Source organism: Callorhinchus milii, unplaced genomic scaffold (genome assembly GCF_018977255.1).
Source record: "Callorhinchus milii isolate IMCB2004 unplaced genomic scaffold, IMCB_Cmil_1.0 Scaffold5, whole genome shotgun sequence".
Classification (NCBI taxonomy): Eukaryota; Metazoa; Chordata; class Chondrichthyes; order Chimaeriformes; family Callorhinchidae; genus Callorhinchus; species Callorhinchus milii.
In genome coordinates this window covers 48,170,653-48,187,418 of record NW_024704746.1, presented here as the reverse complement: position 1 = coordinate 48,187,418, position 16,766 = coordinate 48,170,653, and the positions used below count along the sequence as shown (strand labels likewise).

General features: G+C 41.0%; 1 protein-coding gene across 1 annotated transcript in view; it reads right to left on the bottom strand.

Annotated features, from left to right (window-relative positions):
* LOC103181820 (IQ motif and Sec7 domain ArfGEF 3) overlaps positions 1-16,766 on the bottom strand; it is a 61,131-nt gene that overhangs the window by 25,151 nt on the left and 19,214 nt on the right. Inside the window, exons 3-9 of the mRNA XM_007898531.1 lie at positions 16,524-16,646; positions 13,541-13,707; positions 11,907-12,046; positions 10,677-10,802; positions 9,413-9,512; positions 7,656-7,817; positions 4,054-4,143 (exon numbers count right to left, since the gene is read on the bottom strand). Coding sequence (XP_007896722.1) covers positions 4,054-4,143; positions 7,656-7,817; positions 9,413-9,512; positions 10,677-10,802; positions 11,907-12,046; positions 13,541-13,707; positions 16,524-16,646 — 908 coding nt within the window. The remainder of the gene's footprint in view (positions 1-4,053; positions 4,144-7,655; positions 7,818-9,412; positions 9,513-10,676; positions 10,803-11,906; positions 12,047-13,540; positions 13,708-16,523; positions 16,647-16,766) is intronic.

Sequence of the window (16,766 nt, the reverse complement as noted above, 5' to 3'; positions counted from 1 at the left end):
ACAATCAGTAAACCATGCATACAAGCAGACAAGAAAAGTACCTTGCTAGCAGAATTCTGCGACTACCCTCCAAACCTTCCCTGGCAGAACACAAGCAGTGCAGCCGTGCCAGCTCTCAGAGGCTCTTGCTCCTGACAGTCAGGAAGTTATTTAAGAGCAGCCAACCACATTAATCTATTTCCAATCTGAAGGAAACTAACTACTGGTATTTTGCTGATATGTTAATAACACTATTTGCATTCCAGTGCTTTCTGGTGCAGAACTGGCAAAACTATATGCGCATTGCATACAGAAAAGTCTATTTACATTTCAATCATTTTTTCCGTGCCATCTGTTTTATGAACATTTGGACCTACTGCTGGAAGCAAATCCTTAACAAGTGCTTATTTGGCTACTTAATTTAGTCAGCAATGTATGTGTGTATCGCCGGCTTTATTCAATGTTTGCCTGTCCAGTTGTATTATATGAGCTATATGTTTATGCAACCTCTATCATATTGGTATTTCTAAGAATGAAACAGCTCTTTCATTTGATATAATTATGCTCAAAATGGTTTTTAAATAATCTCTCTGCTGAAAGTATACTTCAGAAATCGGAATTGTTAATAAGTCCTTATTAAAATCAAATGCTCCAAAGTTCAAATTCCTGCTTCTAACACTTTAAAACTGTTTGACTAAGTTACGTGGTTCCCTAATTTCAAATAGAATATTTCACCGGGTAATTGGATTAATATTGTAGGTGGAAGAGATAATGTGAAGACAACAACAAAAACAAAATTACACTTGTAAAGCGCCTTTCACATCTGGAGGATGTCCCAAGGTGCTGGACAATTAGTGTTTCGGACCTGAGCTGTGGGTCGGGATCGAGGATAGTGGAGGCGGAGGGAGTGGACAGTTTGTTAGGTGGTTAGGAGGTCACAGAGGTAGTGGGGAGCAATGCCATAGAGGGCTTTGAAAGTGAAGACCACGATTAAGAACTGTATCCTCTGTGTGATGGGAAGCCAGTGAAGTCAGGCGAGCATGGGGGTGATAGGGTCATGGAGCCTGGTGCAGGAGAGGACATTGGCTGCAGAGTGCAAGCCAACAAGCTGGGAGTTTGCATAATTGAGCCTGGATGTTGTCAATGCATGTATGAGGATCTCGATGGCCTGCAGAGTGAGACAGTGGCGGAGGTGGGGAAAGGCAGAGCAGGTCATGGCACAGATGTGGGGTATGAAGGACAGTTGAGGGCTAAACAGGACCCCGAGGGTCCGTATTGACTCCATGAGATGTAGAGTGCATCCATGGAGGGAGATGCTGTCAGCGCCCAAGGTATGGAGGTGCTGACGGGAGCCAAGCAGGAGGGCTTCAGTCTTGTTGTCATTCAACTGCAGGAAGTTAGCTTTCATCCAGGTCTTGATGCCCGACAGGCAGTCTGTGAGGTCAAGAGTGGAGGCAGAGAGGTAAAGTTGGGTGTCATCCGCATACATGTGGAAGGTGACCCCCCATGATGACCCCAAGGGGGAGCATATAGATACTGAAAAGGAGAGGGCCAAGGAAAGAGCCCTGAGGGATACCACAGGTGATGGTGCGGGGGCTGGAGGAGAAACCGTTTATGGTGACAAAGTGGAAATATTGGGAGAGGTAGAATTTGAACCAGGCAAGGGCAGGTCCGCAAAGATTGAGCTGAGATAAGAGATAAGAGATGGTGTAGGAGGGTAAAATGGTTGACAGTGTCAAGGGCAGCAGAGAGGTCGAGGAGGATGAGGCAGAGAGAATCCTGGTTGCGGATGTTCAGAATGTTGTTACTGACTTTGACCCGGGCTGTTCCCGTGCAGGGGAGGGGTTCGAAGAAGGAATGGCGGGAAAGGAAAGAGTGAAGCTGGGACGCAATGACTTGTTCCGGGGCCTTGAAAGGAATGGGAGGTTGGAGATAGGGAGTAGGGAATAGTTCCAGAGAAGGTTTTTTGAGGATGGGTGTAGTGACAAAAACAACAACAAAGTTACATTTATAAGGAATGCATTACTCCCAAAGGGTGTTTCTGATTTGGGCTAAGGATTTCTTTTAAATGAGGGAAATTAGTCATTATTAAAAAGGATGATGTGATTTGACTAGTGACTCCAGCAGGGAGCTAGAACAAGCACAAGATATTATGGGTATATTGTAACACCCATCCATCTTGCTCTGTGCTCCATTTGGGGGTTCATTTAAGCCTTTCTTATTGTTACAATTCAACAAGGGGGAAAGCATTCTTCTTACCACCCTTAGTAGGATCCCTCCCACCAGTGTGGTTAATTCGTTTTTGTCAAGTCAACACCAAGTCAAGGCTAACCTTTGTGACTCAAGATTCTTCTGGCCTGTCTGTACCCTGCTAACAGGATTCCTCAACATAGGATACGGAAGTGTCACACTGACCTGTAATGATGTAACAGTCGTTGGGAATTATGATGAGATTCCTTATCATGGAATCACTTTGAGGAACACCGAAAGTTAATCCCAATATCTTTCCACATGTAAATCTAACTAACTAAAGTATACACACAGACAGCTAGTATATAGACATAATTATAGACACATATATGTAAGATCATATTTACACCAAGGTATATTATATATGTTTACACTAACTGTTTATAATATGTGTGTTGTCTGCGTGTATTCATCTATATCTTACTTTCACACTCAGGCTATTTAAACTCATACTCCCTGTGAGCAATTGCCATTCATCATAAACTTGTCCTCATCAGTACAACCACAGTAAATTGCTTTTAAGCATAGTGCAGTGTGTGATGCTTAGAATGTAAAACAAATCATTCAGAGTATGCTGCAAGAGTTCAGCACAGATTCAGATGATATTTTGTCACACAGTTTCAGGCATCATCTGAATTCCTAATATGCGACATGCTTGGAACACATTCCTGAGTATCTGTTAAAGTGAGTGAGTGATAGTGTGCATACATATGTGTGACAAAGAGGGGCAAGACAAAGGACTAGGATGAAATACAATAGGACACTTCAGTACAGAAGAAGGGAGATTTTACAAAGGGAGAGAGAAATAGAAACCAATCTCAAGATAAGAAAGAGCAATTTAAAGTGAAAGATAGAAATGTTGAGTCAAAGAGAGCATTTGAGACAACAGGTGAAAGAAATATGGCAAGAGAGAGAAAGAGAAAACAAATTAGAGTGAGAAATCAGAGAGAAAACAAGCTAGAGTGAGAAATTAGATAAGAAAACAAGAATGAGATATTAAAGATGAGAGCAAGACAGAGAGAAAGCAAACGAGAGAAAGAAATGTGGGAGACATTGGTTCTTACAGCATTATTCATGTAAAATTGAGCCAAACCATGCAACCAGTAGAGACATAGATGCTATGGGCAAATACTAGAATCAATTTCAACATGGTTTCAACATCACTGACTTTCTGATGACAGAAAATTATAGTTTCCAATAAGAAAAAAACATTTGAGGTAACCTCAAAGTCATTTGGAGTCGAGACTACAGCAGAAATTTCCTGTCCACGTTTCATCAACATCAGCTCTTTTTTTTTCACAAACAGCTCCATGCTTTTCAGACAACTACCTAACTAAACAGCACCTTACAGCTTTACCTCAGTATAGAGACACCCCCTCTACAGTACTCCACAGCTGTATCCCAGTATAGAGAAAGCCCTCTACAGTATTCTACAGCTTTACCCCAGTATAGACACCCTCTGTACACAGTCTACAGCTTTACCCCAGTATAGACACACCCTCATACACACTCCACAGCTATACCCCGGTATAGACACTCCCTGTAAGGCACCTACAACGTTACCCCAGTTTAGAGGCACCCCCTCTATAGCACTCTACAGTTTTACCCCAGTAAACAGACACCCCCTGTACACACTACAGTTTTACCACAGTAGAGGGACACCTCCTCTACAGCCCTCTACAGCTTTACTGCTGTATAGTACCATGCTAAAAGCTTTAAGGTCACCATCTCTCTCCCTCACTATTTTGATATTCTTCACACACCATTTCTGCTATAATTCGGTTGATATCTGTATCCCAGGAATATAAAACAAAGAAGCCTGACCTGATGGAAATACTTGTGTTCGGATGTTAAGCTGAGCTCCGTTATTCTTTGCAGAAGGGGTCTTTGCCCCCTGTTGCTTTTCCAGTTCCCCTGTTGAGGGAATTTAAAATCAATTACAAATTTGTGATTTACTCAAACATAAACATGCCACTTGTTTTCCAGAAGAAAAATAATTCTCCTTTACTTAACCCCCAGAAGATAACCACAGCTGATGGTTATTCCATTCCTTCAGTGCTTTCAACCTAGTACGTGAGATTTTACTCGGGTAACATTTTTTGGTTTGCATAGTTTCCTTTCAAGTGCTGGGCTTCTCTCCTGATTGGGAGCACTGCTCAACACTTGTGTCTGCAGAATGGTCTGTCGTACAGAATGGAAATTTAATTTTTCACTACTAATTCCTGATTGGAAAATTAACAAGTATGCATCATGTATGAGAGGCGATATGATTGTGTTTTTTAAGATTCTAAAGGAACTGGATAATGTAGACCATGATAAGCTTTTGATCTTGTCCAGAACAGTAGAACCAGAGGATATGGCCTGCGATTAAAGGGGGTAAATTCAAAACAAATCTGCAGAAACACTATTTCAGTGAGCGAGTAGTAAATGCATGGAACAAGCTCCCCAGGGAGACTCTAGTGGAAGCAGAAAGTGTTGATTCTTTCAAAAGCAAATGAGATAGATTTATTTTAGGAAATAATATCTTGGGATACAGTATATAGTTTGATATGTGCATGCAACTGCCAGGATGGTGGAAGGCTTCTTTCATCTAGCAATCTTTATGTTCTAAGTGCTGTGGGGCTGGTTTATGATCAGTTTAAGGACCTATGAAAAGCTTTGCCGTTTTACCTGGTTAAACTCCAGTAGTACCTCAACACACACACACTGCAAACCTGTACCTACTAATACTCTCTGAATTAGGTAACAAGGATGCATCCCTCTGGGAAAAGAGTGAACTTTCCATTCCAGACACAGGGATATTTCCATGTGTTGGTGGCACATGCATGTGGATCTCTCAGGCTGGTTTGGATACTCTTAAGAATGGTGGCACCCAGCTGATCAAAAAAGGCCCTGCTTTCACATTCCTTACAGACTTGTGAACCCAAATCTAGTCAGGTTTGGGGGCTAGGGTTGGTGCTAGGGATGCCTGACTGGTGTTAGGAGTCACAAACAGTCTCGGAGGTCATGGTCAGTCAGGCTTCTGTGTAGCACAATATCTCAAAGGATCTTCTGGATCACCTGAGACATGTGCAAAATGAAGTCTCGGTGGCTGCTTTAGTGAGGGGTGAGAGGTGAGGGATGAGAGGTGAGGGGTATCCCTCCCCATTGCCACAGTTTGATGTGCACCATCAGGGTGGCAGCATTTCAATTGCAACCACTACTTCTCCGCAACCATCACCAATGTTGCATCACATCCTTTATGGCCCATTCAAGCCAGTAAATGTTGAAAGGTTTGATCAATTTGTTGTAAAATAGGGAGTAGAAGCTGGTTTCATTTTATTCAACATCTGAGTTTGAGGCTATCCATGAAAATCAGGCAAATGGCGTTGGCATGGCAACAGCTCAGGCTACTAAGATTTGCTATTCCTGCTCTATAACTCTTCGATTCTCTCTCTCTCTCTCTCTCTCTCTCTCTCTCTCACTGAACCGAGTGAGATGATACATCAGCAGGCAGTTCAAAACTAGATTTCGGCTTACAAACCTGTAGGGGATGTGAAAGCACACTCCATTGGGTTTATTTAGAATCATATGCTAGGGCGCAGAAACCGGCCACTCAGCCCATCAGGTCTGCACTGTTTCTTCCTCCACATGAGCCACCTAAGTCTCCTGCTCGCTCCCCATACTAATAATCTCCTTTTCAAGCATCTGTTTATTTTCCTTTACAACTCATTTATGGCCCCTGCTGACAACTTTCTTCCCAATTGCCGCAGAAGCAAATTAATTAATAAGCAATTGCAAGTCCTTTCAAAAAAATGTACTATTTGTTGTGGATCTATTAAGTGAAACAATTAGACACTCACCATTGTATAAATCAATACAGAGGTGAGACTAAAATTCTTTCTTTTGTTATTGCTCACCCAAAGGATTGCCCCCTGCCCCCTGGGGTGTATTGGTTGGGATATTTAGCTATTCTCAATAACAGCTCACAATCCTACAACATGCCTTCCCCCGTTCTCCTTTTCTCTCTTAAAAATAAGCTGGGTGAATAACAACTACGTCAACATCAACAAAGTTGCATTTGTATAGCGCCTTTCATGTTGGGAGGATGTCCCAAGGCGCTAGACAGTCAGTGTTTCCGACCCGAGCTGGGAGTCGGGATCGGGGAGTGTGGAGGTCAGGGGGGGAAGGAGAGTGATCGAAGGCATGGTCAAAGAGGAGGGTCTTGAGATGGGGCTTCAAGGAAGCAAGGGAGGGTGCGAGGCGGAGGGACTTTGGGATGGAGTTCCATAGGATGGGGGCAGAGTGGCTGAAGTCTTGTCTGCTAATTGTGGGGCAAGCGAGGCGGGGGACATGAAGCAGTCTGGAGTCTGCTGAGTGTTGGGAATGGGCAGGTTGGTAGGGAATTAGGAGGTCAGAGAGATAGTGGGGAGCAAGGCCATTCAGGGCTTTGAAGGTGAGGACCAGGATCTTGAACTGTATCCTCTGTGTGATGGGAAGCCAGTGGAGTCGGGCGAGGATGGGGGTGATAGGGTTATGGAGCTTGGTGTGGGAGAGGACATGGGCTGAAGAGTCCTGGATGATCTGCAGCCTATGGAGGGAGGAGTTGGGGAGGCCGACAAGCAGGGAGTTTGCATAGTCAAGCCTGGATGTTATGAATGCATGTATGATAATGATATCAAAGACACCACTATTGGTGATTCACCTGCACGATACACAGTCACTACACTTCAAAATATATCTTGTGAATCGCTTTGAAACGTCCTTCAGTCATGAAAGATGCTATATCAAATGCAATTATTATTGTATTATTGGATATTTGATAGGGATCCGACACTCCAGAGCAGTGCTGGGAGAGTACTGGATTGTTGGAAGTGCCATCCTTCGGATGAGAAGTTAAACAAAGTTCTACCTGCCTGTTCAGGTGGATATAAATATCCCATGGCACCATTTGAGAAGAGAAAGGAGTTTCAACCAGTGTCCTGGCAACAGTCCCCAGATAAATTTGGTGATTCATTTCATGGATGTTTGTGGTGTGAAAATTAGCTGCCACATTTGCCTACAAAATAAAGTAACTACACTTCACAGTACGTCCTGTGAAGAGCTTTGTGACGTCCTTCTGACATGAAAGGTGCAGTGTCAATTACAAGGATTATTGATTTTATTAAACAAAGTTTGCAATGATGTATTAAAAGTTTACATTGATCCTTAAAACGGCTGGATTTTAATCTAGAGAATATAGACTTTTAAAGGTAAAAGTTTTTCACAAGAGAACTACCATGATGGAGCATTGAGAGGAGCTGCATTGCCAACAACATGAGACCAATATGGCAATTTACTTGCAGGATGATTGTTTCATTCTGATCAACATTGCCCAACCAATAACCTAGGCTCTTCTTGATCAAATATGCATTTCATTACCAAACAAGAGGCAATCATGTACTCACACTCAATTCTAATCTGCTCCATCTCGGTCACCTCTGCTATTGATTCCTTCAATTCTTCGATGAACTTCTGGGCCTCTTCAGAACTTTGTGCACAGAAACTTAGCACCTGCTTCTTCTCAGAGCCAGAAACAGATGAGACTAGGGTGATCCCATGTGGATAAACTAAGAGAGAAAATACTCAGCCATAAGCTGTAGATCAATACTGCAGATCAGGGTGGCCGCGAGCCGCATTCCCTATTTGAGAAAGATCCACGGGCCACATCCAGTGTGGACCAGCTAGTGGCCCATGGGCCGCATGTAACCCAAGATCATTTCCAACATTCCAACCCACACTCCCTCCCTGGTGAACGTCAGGAGCCGGTGGTCGGGAGGACGCAGTGCGCAGAGCCTTTACTGCAGTCTGTCAGGAAGTAAGCTCTTACCAACCGTGTCCTTAACAACCAACCGCCGGCTCCTGCCGCTGCAGATAGTGACCTGCGCATGGGAGAGAGTTTGGGAGAGACAGAGAGGAGAGAGAGAGGGGGAGAGAGAGAGGGGGAGGGAGGGAGGGATGGGGAGAGAGAGAGACAGGAGGGGAGGGAGAGAGGGGGGGAGAAGAGGGAGAGGGGGAGATGAGGGGAGAGAGATGAAGGGGAGAGAGATGAAGGGGAGAGAGATTCAGGGTTCATACAATTGAACATCAAAAACAGGAGGTATTCATTCCTCGTTTTTTAATGGATTTAAAGCACCAAAGGTGAAAGGATAATGCACAAAATCTAAGCATCCTTCAATTCCTCTGGAAAGAAAAAAAACACAGAGGAGACCTGTCTGTTTTCAGTTAAAGTCCGAAAGATGAAACAAACATGCTGCCGGGCACTATAAATTCAGTTTCCAATCAGAGAAAAAAAGATATTCAGCCCATCTGCCTGAATTGGATTTGAGCCCAGGTACAAAAGAACAGAAAGGACAGAATAACACTGTGACACTCAGTTCTATTTCTCTTGGTCCTTTTAAGTCCCATCTGTTTCAATAGCACAGTTCACCCAGAAAATTCACTTAAGCATAAATATAGAAATAATTCACAACTCTTCCCCTCCTCCACTCTACGCACTGTTGATATATCCAACGTAGTTTAGAAGTAAGCTTCAGCTGAGCCATATGATTTGTATGGAGGCCTGCCAGCTCCAGCAACTGCCTCTCGTTCTATATATAGAAACATTTAACAAATGAATTTTGATACATTCAGAGGATCACTAAAATCAAATGCAAAGTTTAAATTCACTAAACAAAAAGGTTTACGTGTTCTCTTTATTTGTGAAAGGGAAAGCACTTTTGTCTAATAATAACATTGGATCTGAACACTCGCTTGATACTCAAGTCTCTAAATTAATTATAAGCTGCTTGTTGATGGGAGACCCCACCCAACCGCTCACTGCAGTTGGTTGGGATTGTAAGCCCAAGATTCTGACCAGTTTAGAAATGGGCCATACTGAAGAGAGCTGGTCTTCCTTCCCTGGACCGAGGAAATGAAATTACAAGTGAGGCAAGCTGGCCAGTACACTGCACCCTCAAGGAGGACTTTGCTGAGAAATACAAGTAGACAGCAGAGATCAGCAAAATGCCCACTATCTGAACTAAGCAATGGAACATGGGAAATAAATGCCTATTGATAGCACACTTAGTAAACTGTCATTGGATATTTTTACAGTCCTATTAATTGGGGTCTGCAATGCTAGCTATCATGAAACATATTTAAAAAAGAATGTAGATGCACGTACACTCAGTATCAAAGAGATGAATCTGCATTCCCAGGAGGCCAATGGACTTGCAGAAACTGTAAGTGGCAGAGCTCTTTTTCTTTGCACAAAGTTTCAGTATCTGTCAAGCAAAGATATCAGGAGATTAAAGAATGAAAGAAGTAATATCTTTTTGTCAGGATTGAAAACATTTTAAGAAAGCAATTGGTAAAGTGGGAAATAGATTTTCGGATTCTAATCGATTTGATTTAAGTTCAGGGCCTAATTCAAATGAACAGAAAGAATATGTGGGTACGGGGTATTTTCATTATTTCATTTTGGTGCCTGTCTCTTTAAGGATAGAAGAGGCTCTAATTTGTGATATTTCACACAGGTATTCCTTAACAAAGAATAAAATCCTTAACAAGCCCATAAAACACAAAGGCACTCCACTTTATAGTATATCTTGTAAAGTGCTTTGGGATGTACACTCAACATAGACAAAGTGTGAGTCCTACAATTAACCTCCAAGCTGAGGAAAGAAAATAACACAGCTTTGGTTTCTATTCTTGGTTGGATTCACAGAACCCTCCTGGATGAATGCATGCTAATTTAGTGGTTAGATCACTCGTCTTGCAAGTGAGAGGACCTGGGTTCGATTCCCAGGCGGGGATAAACCTTAGGCAACTTTCCTTACTCTGTTTACCTAGCAGTAAGTAACCCGTTAGTCGATTGGCGGATCGTTTTTCCGGGGGTAATACTCCCTTAACATACATAATCATTTGGTCACTCAATTCAGGACTGTTTGTGAGACACTGCTGTGTGCAATTGGCTGCCGCGTTTCTCCCACAAAATACACAGTCACTACACTTTACAGTATATTCTGTGAAGCACTTTGAGAAGTCGTAAAGATGTTATAAGGCACGATATCAAATGCAAGGATTTTTTTTATTATTATTAAAATGCTAATTTGAGTTTGGGATGAGTCCAGGATTGGGTTATGATGCTCTCAATGGCTATGGCACTCATAATAGACATGAAAAATGCTCATGTGGTTAAAAGTATAGGAAAGCTGTCAGTTCCCATAGAACTATAACCAGTGGGAATCATTGGTTTCAGTACAGGATGGAGAAGAGGAACTAAACATTAATGTCTTGTGACAACAGTTCTTTCAATTTTTAACAAATGTCAACCATAGTGACTCATTGTTGAACCATAGCGAGTAGTTAAATCATACCCTTAGGGCAGGTTCATTTGGATCTCTATGTATCAACATCTAATAATATTCACACACAGAGTTCCTTACCAAAACCAGGTCATTGAACAGAAAGACCTCCCGCTGATGAGCTGCCTGCTTTTGTGCTTTGTTAATGTCCATGACCTCATAGAGTCGGCTGCAGCAGACCAGGCGCCGGTGGGGGACAGACAGAGCCTTAAGAAAGCAACAAATATAGGGAGTTATTCCTGTGGAGTGGCAGGAGTATTATCACACATTATTCCACTTCAGCAAACACCAGCTGAATGGCTCTTGCTGCTCAGCCAAATAAATAAAGAGCAAAGTTTCTGATTCATGAAGCTGTGAATAATGAGTGAAAAGCAACTGTAGTTTCCCTTGTCTAAGTAAAGATTGTAAAGAGGAGTCACTGCCTCTGTGTGCTGTTGCCTCCAAATAACTAAATAATTTGAATTAGAGCATAGGATTTTCAAAGACCTCCTACTCTCCACACTCACTATTAAGCATGGAATTCCAATTGATCAAACCAATTTCTTGCAGTAGATTGAATCCCTTCTATTTTTCTCCTATAATATAGAATTCCAGTTGACCAAATCGCTTTGAATTCACATCCAGTGCATCAAATTGCAATTCCTATTCATTGTCACTCTACAGAATTTCAGTGGATTCAACCAGTTCCATATGTCCAGGATTGCAAAGTACTAAATTGCTTCCAATTTGCATTGGTGTATAGAGTTAAAGAAGATCAAACTACAGATCAAAACCATCATAATGCTCCATTGGTATAGCACTGCCTTGCTTACAATACTAATGTCCTGCGGACCTGTGCCACCTGAAAATGTATTACATTCAGCTCCTATTGTTGACTAGCTGGCTTCAGGCATATAACCATGGGCCAATATCTGGATCGTCAGGTTACTACTGACCTCACTCCTTCAGGAAGTGCTTCTGCGATAAGTCACTTTGCAAAGGAACTTCAATGCCCTGCCAATAAGATAGGGTAGTCCTTGTATGCTTGTGTCCACTAACAAAGCTAACATTACTATGTCCCCAAAAAGCTGTAAATTAAATGAATTGCGTTTCCTGGCTAACTAATTCATCTATTAATTACACTTTGTATAAAGAATCTCTGGTGTCTGTCTGTCCTGAAAATGCCCTTCACAATCCAAATCCATATCTTTGTCCTTTTGCTTTGGTGTTACTAATAAGGACAATTTAGGATAAGTAGCACTGTATTATTCTGCTACAATACTAAAGGATACAATCCAAACTTAATTAGCCAACAAGGTTCAGTAAACTTACTGCTTTCATCCCCACTATTGATTTTTCTACTTTGGTTACATATGTCACATGATCTTCATTCGATTTTAATTCCTTCTGCTGGATTCGTTCGTAAATGCCAACAACCATCTCTCGAGGAATGTCTGCTCCATCGTCCACGCCTGGTGGAGGGGATGGGGCAAAATGACGGAAACAAGAGATAAACAAATGGTAAAGAAAAAAAACAGAACAGGAAAGAAGAAACATTTTCAATGCACACATTGCATTGGTCAATAGACCAAACCCTAATCTAAAGTGACTATAAGTGGACAAATGGATTTTTTTTGGATGAGACGTTAAACCAAGACTTCTGCTTGTTCAGGTGAGCATTAAAGATCCCATGTCACTGTTTGAAAAGCGAAGTTTCTCCTGGTGTAGAGGTCAACAAAACCCCTAGTGGCTGTTTGCATGACATTGTTCTGCACAAATTGAATGCCACATTACAATGATAGAGTCACTACACTTTATAGAAAAAACTCAGATGAATGCTTTAAGGTGGTTTGACACAATAATGCGCTTATTTCACAAGGTAGGATTATTATTAATTTATACATAAACTAATTCAAACAAAATATTTTTTAATTGCTTTGTTCTTTTAAACAGAAAAATTCCCCCCATTAAATAATCAAACCAAGTTTCTTAATAATATATTAAAATAAATAAAATAAACCTTGCTTCATGGTTGGTCAATCCAGAATGGATCACCAACAATATATGGAATGCTATTCATGCAAAACAGATCTCAAAGAAGTTAAAAATGACAAGTTGGGACACTGAGGAAAAAGTGAGAGATATTTACAAGTGACAGACTATGACTGATGGGATGATTGAAAAGATTTGTTTTGAAAAAAGAGAAATGATAAGTATGATTTTGGACAAGATTTCCAGAGAATACAGAAATATGGTGACTGAAACCATCGCCTCCAATAATAGATTGGAGAGAGGCATCAGGGAGAATGGNAAAAAACAGCAAAACAAAGTCAGAAGAGCTGATTTCGCAGGAGCAAGCAGGTGAGCGAGCAACCAGGGACCTTGATGGAATCGGAGCTGATGAAAGATAAACAAGTGACTTCAGTATTGTTGGCATTGAGCTATAGAAATTTGGGCCTTAACATTGGACAGGTATTCATACAAACAGTGCAGTCCTGGAATCAAGAGCGTTGATGTAGAGGTGGAGTTGGAATCATCGGTTTACGTAACAAATGTAAACCCCATGTTTACAAATTATGTGATGTCACCAAAGAAGGGGGGAGGAGCAAAGATAGAAAAGCGGAACAATTTTTGAGGATAGAAGGAAACGTTCAATGGCACTGCTTTTGGGGAGGAGATTGGGTCAGTTTAGCAGTCAGTAGCTTGGTTAGAAGTGAGCCGGGGAGCAGGCCAGAGATGGGTACGATTAGGACTGGTAAGTTGTGCAAAACAGGATGATTCAAAAACAATTTGTATAGATATGAAGAAGCTGCAGTACCGGTGAATGTTTGGTAGGATAAGGGAGGAGCATGTAGAGGTGTAAATTTCTCATAATAAGGTTTCAGCTACTGCCATTGTTGAACCCATTCCCTCCATCTGTCTTATTTACAGGATTGCTTTAGTCACTGTTAAGCACATGCACTAACCTCGTAAATTGCGAATGAAATCTTCCAACATCATTTTGCGATCGGGTTTGATATTGGGACTGTACATGTCTGTGTTGAGCAAGATAATAGCGAAGGCCAGGATAAAGATTGTGTCAGGATTATGAAACTGCTGGACAACTTCTGGATTGCACATGCAATAGCGCTGACTGAAAGACACAAAATTGAAGAATACCAGTTAATTGCAATCTACAGAACACACTGAAACACCTCTAGGTAAACAGAGGCCTGTGGAGTAAGGAAACCCGGGAATCAAACCCGGGTCCTCTCGCTTGCAAGGCAAGTACTCTAACCACCTAGCTACGGAATTCTCCATGATCTCAAGTTAACAAACAAAACTCCAGTGAAGCTATCGATCCCAAATCTATACAATTCAATTCCTGTCTCCTCTATTGACAAAGTTTGTCTCCTAGTCCCCCTCCCATTAGGATCCCCACTGTGCCATGTGGAGGATTTAGTTATTTCAAACTATTATGGAACCCTGTAATCTCCAATTTAATTTTGATTTACTTACAATATTTATCCAGCAACATTTTTGTCTTCAAATATGCAGTCAACACATTTAAGATCACAAGATTGGTTAGGATGAAGAATGCCCCTTAGCTCATTGAATGCCATCCCTCCAGAATACCCACCAACCATCTTCCCATCGCAGCATCAAACTGTTTTTAAATGAGTTTGGTAGCCTTCCTGGCAACCATTTCCTGTTGTTAATTACCCTCTGTGTAAAGNAAAAAAATTCCTGATATCTGTTCTGCAATTGCCCTTTGCAACTCTAAACCTATGTCCTCTTGCTCTACTGTCCTGGTGCATCCTAAAGTATTTTTCTGGTCTTACTTTTTCAATCCCATTTAAAATGTTATACACCACAACATTAAATCCCGCGAAGCGCTTTAAGACATTCTCCTGGCACTATAGCAAATGCAATTATTATTAATTTGAAAGAATCGATTACTTTTGGTAGATGCTTAGATTAGTGGTTAGTACTGTTATCACCGGACCAGAATAATAGTAAGAATGACAGTCGTGGATTGAAGTGACCAAATTATTATTTTTTTAATCTTGAGGGATTATTATCAGGCTTGTGGAGTTAGGAAACTTGCCTGAGGTTTCGTCCTGCTGGGAATCAAACCCAGGTCTCTCGCTTGTGAGGCGAGTGCTCTAACCACTGAGCTACAGGATTCTACAGAAAGGTACAAAGTTCAACTAGTATTCTAGTGATCTTAATACAGATAAGGTACAGGTATTGTACTACAGTGGTACAGTTCTCCAGAAGGGATTAAAGTCCCGAATTGGCTTTCCAATTGTTCTAACGGCTATTAACGTCAACTCCCTAGTTTGTCATGAATGTTCTAAAGGACTAATCACAAGGAAAAGTGATATCCATTTGTTTCCTATTGATTTATATCTAACAACCTAGTCTATTGAACTCATATTAATAAAAATTAGGTTTTGCATCTTATTGGGTTACACATTCCTATCTCTTTGCAAGTATATAAATTTGTTAAAATAAAACAAATAATAATGAATTGGTCACTTCAATCCATGACTGTTTTTGCGACACTGCTGTGTGCAATTGGCTGCCACATTTTGCCCACAAAATATACAGTCAATTTACTTTATAGTATATTCTGTGAAGCACCTTGAGATGTCTCGAAGATGTGATAAGGAGCTATATCAAATGCAAGGATTATTATTAATATATTGTTGAGCCAGTAGTATTGTTGCTTTTGATTGCAAATGCCTATATATAGGATGGAACAAGACCCAAAAAGACTATCGCCCAGTCAATCTCTCTCTGCATAATAATCTTTGCATTTGATATAGCGCCTTATCACGTCTCGAAGATATGATAAGACTCTATATCAAATGCAAGGATTATTTATATAGCTGTTGCACAGAAAGAATGACAACTTTCAATTTTGCTGTATGATTTTATTTCCAAATTACTGGAATAATTTAATCGCTGAGATCTATTTATAAATGATCGCATCTCAACCAAGAATTTATCTTGTTCATATCTGCAGAAGCAGCTTCTACTAGGACTGTTCAATAACACACATAAAAAATCTGTGGTGTCTTGCTTTAGCAATTCATGAACAGTATTCACACTTAAACAGAAGATCAATAGACTTTCTCTCACTGGCTCAGCCAACACCTGTTTAATTATTCATTGAAATGAGCCTGTTCACAGATCATTATCCATATGCTACTGTCAATCCTATAATTCTAGCTTCTTCGTGTGACTCTACACTATCGTATTAAAATAATTTTTAGAGACAAGCCTCCTACTAAATTCTGGATCTGGACAAAGATTACATTGTATAAAATTAAAATTGGTCTAATTTCGCCCACAAATATACAGTCAGTTCACTTTACAGTATACTCTGTGAAGCTCTTTGAGATGTCTAGAAGACGTGAAAAGCGCTATATCAAATGCAAGGATTATTATCAATATTATTATTATAAAATCAGGCCTGAGAGAAAAGTCTGGAGCCTCTATTCCCACCATGTCTTGCATAGTAGAGAGAGGCATATGCATTCATACTTGGCAGTCTATCAAAGGCAGAGAAACATAGTATCATCTGGTGAAGTACTCTAAGATCACACAATATTGTTTCGGTTAAGTGGATTCACCGAGACTAAGGAGCAAGCAGGATAAATAGCAAAGCGGTAGGTAATCTTATCTGTGCTCATTTGGGAGGACATACTCAGTCTTGTAACCTGATTAATATTCAAAGTCTTTTACACAGGTTTGAGCCTAGAACAGTTTGTTCTATGCTAAGGAACGTGCAGTCCACAAGTCCAAGCTCTGACTCAAACTCCTGAAGTGGAAACCCATAAAATCTCAGTCACAAACATTGAATTTGTAAAGTGTGTATAAACCTGATGATCTGGGGGAAGACTAACCAGAATTCAGCTGCCAGAAGCTGTGATACCATTACCTAAATGTAACAATCATTACCTAAATGCCTCAATGAGCCGTTCAACCTTCTGTGCCTCTCCTTGCACTCGAATATGAGCCTGGAACTTCCGCAGTGCCTCATCCAACTCCATGCTAGAAAAATCCATTTCATCAACAACACAACTAGGATAAACCAGGAAAAAAAACACAAGTCAATTTCCACCATTCAGTATTCAGCTTTCTACTATGCTTTCACAGTCGGCGTTGAAGATACATCACGATGGGACCCGCACAATTTTTCAA